General features: G+C 38.9%; 1 protein-coding gene across 2 annotated transcripts in view; it reads left to right on the top strand.

Annotated features, from left to right (window-relative positions):
* The window catches only part of Spag16 (sperm associated antigen 16), a 1,047,686-nt gene that overhangs the window by 92,444 nt on the left and 942,716 nt on the right, over positions 1-12,526 (top strand). For both annotated transcript variants that reach the window (XM_026786385.1, XM_013351621.2), the window contains exon 9: positions 1,919-2,028. In XM_026786385.1, coding sequence (XP_026642186.1) covers positions 1,919-2,028 — 110 coding nt within the window. The remainder of the gene's footprint in view (positions 1-1,918; positions 2,029-12,526) is intronic.

Genomic DNA, 12,526 nt, shown 5'->3' with positions numbered 1-12,526 from the left:
AAAAACCCAAAAAAAAAAAAAAAAAGTTGACAGTGACCTGTCTATTAATATGTTAGTGAATTCACCCACATTAGTCCTTTAAGTCAATTAGAGTGCAAGTCATCTGTACCTATATGTGTGTGACTAGAAATATATGAACATAAAAGTCTCCTCCTGTTACTCCCCTTCCTCATGACTACATGAGAATGCTTCTATCTCAGGAGATCTGGGAGACATAGGTGCAAGTATTGCCATGTGGTCTTATGCTCACTGCTATCTGTACTTAACATCGAGAGATATAGATTAAAAAAATTGTATAATCTTTCAAACATCTATCATTTATTTAAAATGTTCATTGTCATTTGTCCTTGTCCAACTTTGTGTATAAGCATACCAAGTCTCATGACAGAGGAACCTGAATATGTCATGGTTTGAGACTGTTTCTGTGCTCTGTAGTTGGTTCACAATCTGATTTTATTAATCTTCCTAGGTAACGCCTTCTTGAATTATTGGAACTGCATTTTGAAATACAACTTAAAGTATTTTAGATTGTAATATTATTAGTTAAATACCTTTAAAATTCATATAGCAATAGGATATTGGGATATTTGGATTTTAATCATATGGTGATGTACACCTTTTTTGATTTATGTTTTTATGTTTGCTTTTACAACACAACTAAAGTTTCTCCTTTCTCCCCTCTTCCAAGTTCCCTCACACCTCCTTTTTCCCTCCCCCTGCCCCATCTACTCTTCCTCCACTGTTTCTCTTCAGATACAGGTCCTCCCATGGTATCAGCTAGACAAGGTATATCAAGTTGCAGTGAGACTAGGTACTTTCCTTTTCATTCAGACTTGATGAGGCAAGTCAATAGAAGAAATGGGTCCCCAAAACAGGCACGAGAGTCAGAGACATCCCCTGCTCTCACTGTCAGGAGTCTCACACAAAGACTACGTTACAAAACTGTTACATATACGTGGAGGGCCTAGGTCAGACCCATGCAGATGCTCTGGCTATTGGTTCAGTCTCTATGAGTCTCATGAGTCAAGATTAGTTGGTTCTGTGAGTTTGTTGTGGTGCCCTTGACACCACTGGCTCCTACAATCTTTCAGCCTCCTCTTCTGCAGGATCCCCAAGCTGTGTACTTCTAATGTTAGTGTCTCTGAACAATTTTCTCAGTTGCTGGGTGAAGCCTCTCTGATGACTTGTGCTAGGCAACAATCTGTGAATAGAGCGGAATGTCATTAGGGATTATCTCATTGAATTTTTCTTCCTTTTTGCTTTGCCATTCGTGTTTGGTTCTATCCTAAGTCTTTGTGGTATCTTACTTCCCAGTCCTCGTTTTGCACAGTGAAACAACCCCCCCACAACATGCACGCACACAGACATACGCACATGCACACACACACACACACACACACAAACAAAAGGGCACTGGGAAAATGACTACATGGTTAAGAGCACTTTTGGCTCTTACAGAAGACCTGGGCTTGACTGCAAACATCTCTAACTTTGGATGCAGGGGTTCTCATGCCTCCGTTGTACTCTGTGGGCACCAAGCATGCATGCATGCATATATATATACACAAACACAAAACACTAATACACATAAAGTAAATAAATAAACCATTTATTTTGTGTGTATATGTGGTAAGTGTGTGTACATGCAAGTGTGTGCCACCACACAAGTGTGGAGGTCAGAGGAAAACTTGTGGGAATCAGGTCAGTCCTCTCACCATGTGGTCCTGGAGATCAAACTGAGGTCAACAGACTTGTTGACAGGTGTGGGTAAAAACTGATGTATCTTATGAGCCTATATAATTGTACCTTATAGAGATTAGTTTTAATACTTTTATAATGAATGTATAAAAATCTTGGTCTCTACATGTTTGTTACAATCCTATCTTTTACAGGTAAATGTTTTGCTTTTGTTTTGCAGTTGGTCACAGTTGTGAGAAAGAAAACAAGTCCGAAGGCCCTACTCAGAAATGCCTTCGTGAAGCCAGGGAAGAAAATGGGCCTAAAACAAAGATGAAGAATGGTAAAAAGGTATGCATTTATCTGTACTCCTAGCTGGTGTTTCACATTCTGATCCTTACAGGAATACAGTCTATACAGTGTCAGTTTGCGTGTGCAAAAGGACTGCAGAGTTTATTTACAACAAGCTCTTTTGCAGGGGAAACTAGAACTTGGGTAAACAGTATCTGCAGCTTGTTAACTTGGGCACATGCTTACTAGTGGTCAGGGCAGCTCAGTGAGTGTCTGCATAGCCACTCACCGCAGCCCCAGGAGCCAGCAATCCTGCTCATGTTTCCATGCAGTTACCTCTGTCCTAAAAGGAAGGCTCCTTCTTTCCCTGTGGGCCAACCTGATTTCCCTCATCTTCCTTAAATAACAAAACAAAACAAAACACACAGAATAGAATTATGCAGTACTTAAAAATTTATCTGCATAGTTAATACATTTCCTTTGCAATCAAAACAGTGATTAAAATCTTATATAGATGTGTATAGTCAAAGAAATGAAACATGAAAAAGAAAGAATGTAAAATATGGTGGGGTTGTTTTAGTTATCTTTTTGGTTACTCTGATAAAATACCAAAGGGAAAATTAAAGGGATAAGAACTTCTTTATAGCCACAGAGTAAGGGAGTCATGCTAACAGGTATTCAAGGCAGTTGATGGAATTGGATCTGCAGTTAGAAAATAGTGAACAATGATGTTTCCTTGGCTCTTTTCCCTTTCATGGACTTTCAAACTTTCTCCCAGGCAGTGTGCTGCCCGCATCAAGGACAGGTCTTTCCATTACAGTTCGTCTAATGATGACCATCCCTTATGGGCACGGGCAGAGGCTGAGCTAATCTAGGCAACCACCTATATGTATGCCTTGGCTTCTTAGGAGACTCCAGATCCCATAAAGTTGACAGTCAACATGAGCTGTCACAGGAATATAGTTTCTTGTTATAAAAATTCTGTACAATCATGAATTTGGTAATCGTTGTACTTATAAAATGTTTGTTACTAGAGAGTACTATAACTTCTGCATTTACTTTTTATTTAATTTTTAAAGATTATTTGTATTATGTATGTATGTGTGTATGCAGTGTGCGTGGGTACACCTGGCTGTGCATGGGCTAGACCAAAAGAGGAAATCAGATGCCTTGGCTCCTGAGTTGCCAGCATTGTGGAGGACTCTGTCTAGTTATGTGGGTACCAGAATCCTAGCTTTGGCCCTCACATGTTCTCCTAAATACTAAGTTATATGTGTAGTCCTGACATTTATTTTTAATTGAGAATATTTTCTGTTAGAATAACTTTTAGTGGTGGTCCACTACAAAATCAATTTTTATAAACTCAACCAATAGCATAATACTAAAATTACACTTTTCTCCTTTGGGATATGCATTGGAATTAGGTATTGTGTAAAATATTAGAGTATAAACATTTTCAGGGAACGTTAAGCCTTGACACAGTGACCTTTGATGATCTTCAGGTTAGTGTCCTGTTCCTATGTCATTGCTGTTCATGTGAGGTAGATTCAGTGCAGTCCCAACTTTTGGTCATGGAAGTCCTCATCACTTAGGATGTTCTCATCCAGTGATATACACATAAACTCTTTTAGGTGGTGTGCCCTGCTTAGTTACAATTGGGTGAGCCATTTGTGAACTCTTGTAAGTCCTTATATTTGTAATGCAGAGTTGACATGCTTCATGACAGAGAGCTTTGTAAACACAGAGCATATGAATTATGTACCAATGCAGAGTATATTTTTCTTTGTGATGTATTAGCACACATAATAAAGTGCCTACAACATGATTAAAAACAGTTGAGACCTCAAAGAGCCTGAACTATATAGAGTGAACCTGCCTCTTCTTTCTTTTTTGACCATTTTTATTAATATTTATTTATTTTTTATTTAAAGAGATTTTTGTTTTGTTTTTTGTTTATTTTTAAAAGTCTTTTCTCATTTTACATACCAATCCCAGTTCCCTTTTTCTCTCTCCTCCTGATCCTCCCACCTTCCACACACTCCCATTCACTCCTCAGAGAGGGTAAGGCTTCCCATGGAAAGTCAACAAAGTCTAACACATCATTTTGAGGCAGGACCAAGGCCCTCCTCCATATATTTTGGCTCAGCAAGGTATCTCTCCAAAGAGAATGGGCACCAAAAAGCCAGTTCAAGCACTAGGGAAAAATCCTTGGCCCACTGCCGGTGGCCCCACAGACTTCCCTAGCCATACAACTTTCACCCTCAACCAGAGGGCCTTGTTTGGGCCTATGTAGGTCCCCCCACTGTGAGTCTGGAGGCAGTGAGCTTCCACTAGCTCAGATAAACTGTATCTGTGGGTATCCCCATCATGGTATTGATGCCCTTGCTCATATTATTGCTCTTTATTCTCTTTGAATGAATTCTGGGAGTTCAGGCCAGAGCTAGCTGTGTATCTCTGCATCTGCTTCCATCACTTGCTGATGTTTCTATGATGACAATTAAGGTAGTTATCAATCTGATTATAGGAGAAGGCTAATTTAGGTACCCTCTCCATTATTGCATAGGATCTTAGCTGGGGTCTTCCTTATGGATTCCTGGAAATTTCCTCCTCCTCCTCTTCCTCCTCCTCCTCCTCCTCTTCTTCTTCTTTCTTCTTCTCCTCCTCCTTCTCCTTCTTATTATTAAAAATTTCTACCTCCTCCCCTCTTCCCATTTCCCTCCCCCACTTCTCCTCCCCCTCCCTCTCCAGTCCAAAGAGTAGTCAGCATTCCCTGCCCTTTGTGAAGTCCAAGGTCCTCCTGCCTCCACCCAGGTCTAGGAAGGTTAGCATCCAAACAGACTAGGCTCCCACAAAGCCACTACATGCAGTAGGATCAAAACCCAATGCCATTGTCCTTGGCTTCTCAGTCAGCACTCAAATTTGCATATATGTACTATTATACATACATTTGTTTACTTTGTATATTATACATACAAACAGTGCATTTGTTTTATCAGTTGGCACCATGGACTCTGTTATGGAAGTAAAGGCATTTAGAACATCTCATTGAACTATTCTCATGACTGGAAGTGCTGGCATTCATTTATAATGCTAATTCTATTCTCTGTAAATTAATAAGCGAATTCGATAAAACACCATTGAAATGTATTATATGTAAATAAATATTATTTCAAAGAGAATTAACTGTTTTAATAGAGTCATGGAGTAGTAGATGGGCCCTGGAACTTATCCTTAAATGTAGCCTCTTTTTCACACCTTGTTAGCTCTCATGCAGCTGCCCTTCCTACTTAGTTTCTACATTGCTCTTGATGGTCTGTCTTTTTTTGTTTTCCCGAAGTGTCTCCAGGAGTAAGTTTCAAAAGGTTCTGTGGAGATAAATCATCTCATTGTTCACACACCTGAAATAGTTTCACTTTGCTTTGAGTTAATATTCTGTTGATAGTAGTTCTTAATTTGAATTAGTTCCTCACTTGCATCTTGAGGGAACAACCTTCTTTTCTTAGACAATGTTGCTGTTTGTTTTTGGTGTAATTGTTGTTTTCTGGGAAAATAACCATTACTGTATGGGATACAATATATAATGTGCCAATATTTTGAAAAAAATGTGACACTGATGTTTGACTGTATTTATATGACCTGGGGAACTTTCAAGCTGATTTGTGAGTCTACTTCTAGATGAGAATTAATTTCTGGCTTTATGAGACTAATTAGTAAAGTCTGAGGTCTTAGGTACAAAATGTGGTATCAGATTAGAAGAACAGGTGTCGGGTTTCTGTCACATCAAAGCTCTGTGTTTGATGTAACGTTAACCTCTCAAGTCTCTGCCAAAAGTCTCTAGGCTCAGGGAACAGAGACAGTGATGACATTGGAGGGTGCCCCTTGTCCCTTTTTTTAATTTGCTTTAGCTGGCATGGTTGAAGTTGGAAGTGGAAGCGGATTTAAGAGAACTGGGGAATTATGTTCTGACTCAAGCCCTTTTGTGATAGCTTAGAGAAGTTTGGATCTGCCAGATACTGAAAGTCAGGTGACCTTTGTCATGATACCTTCATACTCACCTACCAGATTTTTCTAGAAACTCCTTGTACTGTCACAACACTTCCTGGTTGACTCCCTCTCCATGTTCCCCTTACAGTGCATCTCAGAGGTTCTTTCTTACATGTTCTGCTTCAGGCCACCCTCTTGGGGCCACTGACAGACAGGAAGTTTGATTTCCATTGTCAGTGAGAGCTTCACTTTATTGTCCTAGACTACAGGTTAGGCATCATTCTGCATTCTGCTTTCAAGGTAAAGACAGCAAGCATGAGATGACCTGGGGCAGGGTCCTCACAATGGGTTTGGGCTATGACTCAGGTCTCCAAGTCTTGGAAGAATAGGCCTCAAGTGAGAGCTTTCTCCACAGAGGTTCTTGTATGTTTTCCATTTCCATGTTCTCTAATGTCTTCTATCCTTGGTATCTATGAAAAGTTTAAAGAATCAACTCATTTTAGAAAATCCTTTAAAATTTTACAAGTAGTCAAATATTTCTGGAAAACAAATCTAGTATTCTTTCTAAAAAGTCATATGGAAACATACTACTGTAACTTGCTGAAATGTGCGTGTCTGGGAAACCTCCAACTTAATGTCTGTAGGTATTTTTCTTATTTCTTTAGGTGTTTTCTTTTTTAACGAGTTGTCGATTTTAACAGAGTATAGCAAGATGAAGGTACAGTTTGTTTGCCTTTGCTTGCAGTCTCTAACATAGAAGGTCTTATTCTTCAGCCATAGTGCTATTTTATCCCAGGGCATTTCATTTCTGTTGCTTATCCGGATCACTTTCCATGTCTAAAACTGGTAGTAAGCATAGTGCCTTCTCAAAACAGCACTGCATAAGCCTTAAGTTCCCTCCCTATTCCCATCTCTTTGGTTTGCATTTTGATTTATCATTTGAACATTGCCTTCTGTTTACCTATTGGGGAAATGACTTCATCCAATTTGTTATGATCAACCCAGTGAATTTGTTTTTATTTTGAAACCTCTGTTATTAATTCCCTAGATTTATTTTGTATTCATCATTGGTTCTGTTTTCTTAGAAGCCTAGTAATATGTCAGGTGATATAATATTTACTTGGTTCTCCTTGACTTAGGGCGACTATCGCTGTAATAAAACACTATGACCAAAAAAAGGTTGGAGAGCAAAGGGCTTATTTGGCTTTATGCTTTGATTTCACTTCATCATTGAAGGCAGTCAGGGCAGGAACTCAAACAGGGTAGGAACCTGGAAGCAAGAGCTGTTGTAGAAGCCACAGAGGAGTGCTGCTTTTTTACTGGCTCCCCATGACTTACTCAGGCTGCTTCCTCATGGAACCCAGGATCACCAGCCCAGGAGTAGATCCACCCAATGTGGCTGGATCTTTCTACTTAGATCACTAATTAAGAAAATAATACTGTAGGCTTGCCGACAGGCCAATTTTATAAAGGCATTTTCTCATTTGAGAACCACTCTTCCCAAATAACTCTAACTTGTGTCAAGTAGACATGAACACTTCTTAAAGACTGATTGGCATTCAACATTTGGTCTCCTCCTCCATTTACTTCAGAATCTGTTTATCTTCACCTTCTGTTTTTGTATTGTTCATTTTTTATCAATTTGTGATTTTTTAAAAAATGTATACATTGAGAGTTGGATCAGTTCATTAAACTACCCACAGTCCATCATTAAAGATACTTGTCTTTGCTCAGTCAGTACCTTGGCCTATGGGGGTTCTTTACTACTAGGTTAGCTTCAACTCTGAATAGTTGCCATTAGTATGATTTCTCTTTAACATTTATCTTTTAATATCGGAGTAATAGGATTTTTCTCAGGTTTTCCCAGGATTTCAGAGTTCATCTCTACAGTTATAGTTAAACAGCAACCCAGTGTCTCCCGAGTAACTGAGAACAAAGTGTACTAATGAATGGCAGCACATTTCATGACTTACCTTTCCATGACTTTCTTTTCTGTCATGGTGGAAGTGTTCTTTGTAGAAGAGGCAATCATTTTTAGGATGGGAAGAAAAATCCTTGGAGTCTAGCTTTTAAATTTAGCAGTGAGGGCTGGAGAAATGACTCAGCTGTTAAGAGCACCGACTGCCATCCCAGGAGGACCTGGGTTCAATTCCTAGCACTCACATGGCAGCTCACACCTGTCTGTAACTCCAAGATCTGACACACTCATTCATAGAGTTAAACCTGCAGACAAAGTGCCAATACACATAAAATAAAATATTAAAAAAATGAGCAGCGAGAAAAACACTTCTGTTTTTGTAAATTATTGGGTTCCAGGATTGTGCGGAGAGCTTTGGAGGCTATTGGTCTTAAGTGGATGTACTAATTGAGCTTTCAGTAAGATAGTCTACTCTTTTATCTGCTGAGAGTCTAATGCTAATTTAGTTGGTGTGAGATCATAACCATATATTTGTTTTCTACAATATGTATATTTCAATCAGAATCATGTTTGTGGCATTCCATGAGACTAGATAAGGAACTTTGAAAATATGTGGCTCTAGCATGTTATTCTAGCACTGTAGGCACATAATGATTGTAGGATGGTAATAGCAATTACAGACTGCACCCAATCAAGCTTGCAGTAGTCCACATTCATCTCATAAGATCTGTAATTTTCTGCTAAAACTAAACTATGTATTTAAGTGGGCACATGAATGTTGGCTACTCTCTGTATGCTTTATGGAAGGAAGTTTTAGTTTTAGTTTCTACAGTTCTTCCTGCACATGGGCAGATTAATTTTTATTTATTCTTGGTAGGGATTTTAAGGTCTATGACTTCCATGTCACTATTATATCATAGTAGGACTTCATAAATCAATGAATTGTCAAGAGATATTACTAATGAAGTAACATGTCTATTTTAAACATGTATAAAGTGTGTAAAATTCTGGGAAAAATAAACCAAAAAAATGTGTCTGTGTCTGTGTGTGTGTGTGTGTGTGTGTGTGTGTGTAGTCTCACAAAGCTACTAGTAAATGGAGTTGACTCACAGTATTATCAATCAAAAAGGAGATTAGCACCTTTGTTGTCTGGACCACAGTGGCTACAAACATTTGCATACATGCAAACTCATCTATATGCATCTATATTGAGGCCTGAAGTCCTCGGACATATGGTGTCTTCCTTTTTCACTCTCAACTTCATTCCCTTGAGTCAAGGTCTCTCAGTAAACTTGGAGCCATGGTGTAGTCAGCAAGCTGTTTCTGGTCACCAAGGTGCTGTGGTATAAGAATGTGGATAACCATGCTTGGCATTTTACATGAATGCTGGGATCAAACTCAAATTCCCATGCTTGTCTTAGAGCTTTACTGACAATGGCATCTCTCTCCAGCCCCAGGGCTATTACATTTTTAAAGTGAATGATGGCGTTTTTTGTTGCTCTGAGACAAAGGAATGAAGCACTTTGCCAAATGAAGGAAAATTTGACTGTTTTTCCCCAGGCGAACCAGAGAAAGCCTTCATGAAGTCAGTGCCCCACAATTATTAGGGAGTGTTTGATTCTCACCCTCCCCATGACCCAGGGAATACATCTTCTCACATGACTATAGGTCGAGAGTGTTTTGCTTTTCCTTCACACTCCACTTGTTTTTGAGACATTCATAGTGCATAATGAACCAGAGGCCGTGGGGCTGGATGAGTGCTCTGCTTTTAAGAATGTTTGAAATCTTAACGAATGTGTGTACAGGTGACAAGGATCATCTTGACGTGTGGTCTGAACTCTGAACAAGTTATTGAAATGTAGCCCTGGCATCATGTTATCAGCTATATCGTCTTACGTTTTCAGTCTGTCCAAATCCGTATGTATCCTTAAGCTCGTCAAGTAGTCAAGCACTGTGGGCCAGGAACCATTGACTTTGTATTTTCACAAACCACTTCTTTGGTATATGTTTCGTGAAATAGAAAATTTATTAAATATCATTAAATGTTTTATATATCCATTTTAATACAATTATTAGTGATGTCCTGTGATGTTTCTAGGTGGTAAAAAACTTCACATACTCTTTATGTCCATGAGCGAGAATGTCAATCTGGGAAAGATGACATATGCTACGTGTGCCAGGTGATAGCACACTACTTCTGCTGCTTCCTTTTGATGGAGCTCCAGAAACACACTTGCCAGTTCCTTGGCTGTGCACTGTTTCCACTGTTAAGCTGCAGCTGTAGTGGTACATCAGACAGGGCATCTGCAATGGGGGCTGCTACGCTGGTGGACTTTAGCAGTTTATTGCGAGCCTTTCGGATTGCTCTTTGTCCTTCCATGCAGGCGACAGGAGAACTTTGTATAAACATTATGGATACCACCATATTTAATTTCTGCTACCTCCCACCAACCTTTTCAGGGTGTGAAATTATTCTTCATTATATTGATCAAGGATGAGTGTCATTTTAGAGATTACCACTTGACATTTCCCTCTACGCTAATCCTATCCCACACATCATGAACTAATTGGGTTATTTTGGCAACTGTCAAGTATATTCTTTCAATGATATGAAATGGTTTTCCATCTCTGATTTCTTTAATTAAACTAGTTAAGTTAATACATTTTATGTGATTTAAATTTTATTTCAGTTAACATTTTTCAAAACATAGATTTTTTTTTATCCAGATGGATGGAATTAGAGGGTATGCTAGAGATGATGGATGGATATAAGATAAATGGAAGCTTAAACATTTTTTGCAATATAGTTTTCAAGTACTTTATATTCTAAAATGTCAAGGGTTAGAAATATTAAAAACGTCATGCCATCTTAATACTTAAATACATTTTTTAAAATGTCAGAAAGTAACTAAAAATACATGCACTAAAATTTTTAGATTATTTGTTCGGACAGTAGATTATTTAGAAGATGAGGCAAAATAGAGACACACCTTCATAGTGTACAAAAGATCATCCCACAAAAGATGGGTTTGGAGACAGCCAGTGGAGCATAGAGAACCTACCAGTGGCCTTGTCTCCACACGAAACAAAACCAAACCAAAGTTGTTCTCCCTCTTCCAGCAACTGTCTAGTGCTAATACTTCCTCAGTATGGTGTGAGGAAGAAGGAAGCTTCTCTCACCAAGGCTGGGACCATTATCAAAATATCAACAGTGGCCAGGCGGTGGTGGCGCACGCCTTTAATCCCAGCACTCGGGAGGCAAAGGCAGGCGGATCTCTGTGAGTTCGAGACCAGCCTGGTCTACAAGAGCTAGTTCCAGGATAGGCTCCAAAACCACAGAGAAACCCTATCTCGAAAAACCAAAAAAAAAAAAAAAAAAAAATCAACAGGGGGTTCTGCCTTAGGTTCTGTGAACTTCAGGCCATTGGGCTTAGACAACAATTATTGTGCCTCACATACAATTCCTATGAATCAGGCTTCAAATCCAAGCAGAAAGTGGTTAGTTAGTAAGCTGATAATAGTCATGCCTCTATTGCACCAGTGGGCATGTCTTGTCTGGCAAGTGGGTGTTGCATCATGCATGGTGTTGTCAGGACAAGACCATTAAAGTCTCTTCTTCTCAACAGTGAGCATAGCACACACAGCACTATGAAAAGTAGCCGGCAAGGAGGAAGTTTCCTTGTCTATTTGTGATAGATTTTTCTATGTCCTGCCTCTGAACTATATGGTATCTTCAGCAGCACAGTCTTACCGTGTAGTGGTAGTAAGTATATCTAAGGACAGTGGCAGTAGCTGCTGTTGATTTGGAACATTTAGGGCATCCTTAACCAATAACTTGAAGGGAGCCATCCCATGCCTTTACAATTTTTAAAAAATAATTTTTGAATTTTGTCAAATGCTTTTTCAGCATCTAATGAAATGATCATATGGTTTTTTTCTTTCAGTTTATTTATATGGTGGATTACATTGATAGATTTGCGTATGTTGAACCAGCCCTGCATCTCTGGGATGAAGCCTACTTGATCATGATGGCTAATTTTTCTAATATGTTCTTGGATTCGGTTTGCCAGTATTTTATTGAGAATTTTTGCGTCTATATTCATGAGTGAGATAGGCCTGTCATTCTCTTTCTTGGTTGGGTCTTTGTGTGGTTTTGGTATCAGGGTAACTGTAGCTTCATAAGAGGAATTTGGCAATGACTCTTCTGTTTCTATATTGTGAAATATATTAAGGATTATAGGTATTAGCTCTTCTTGGAAGTTCTGGTAGAATTCTGCATTGAAACCATCTGGTCCTGGGCTTTTTTTGGAAGGGAGATTTTTGATAACAGTTTCTAGATCTTCACGACTAACAGGTCTATTTAGATCGTTCACCTGGTCTTCGTTTAGCTTTGGTATATGGTACTTATCTAAAAAAATGTCCATTTCTTTTGCATTTTCTAGTTTTGTGGCATACAGGCTTTTGTAGTAAGATCTAATGATTCTCTGAATTTCCTCTGTGTCGTGTCTGTGGTTATGTCCCCCTTTTCATTTCTGATCTTATTTATTTGCGTGTTCTCTCTCTGTCGTTTAATTAGTTTGGATAGGGGTTTGTCGATCTTGTTGATTTTCTCCAAGAACCAACTTTTTGTTTCATTGATTCTTTGGACTGTTTGCT

Source organism: Microtus ochrogaster, linkage group LG4 (assembly GCF_000317375.1).
Source record: "Microtus ochrogaster isolate Prairie Vole_2 linkage group LG4, MicOch1.0, whole genome shotgun sequence".
NCBI lineage: Eukaryota > Metazoa > Chordata > Mammalia > Rodentia > Cricetidae > Microtus > Microtus ochrogaster.
The sequence above is the reverse complement of the archived record's forward strand: the minus strand, read 5'-3'. Positions and strand labels throughout refer to the sequence as shown.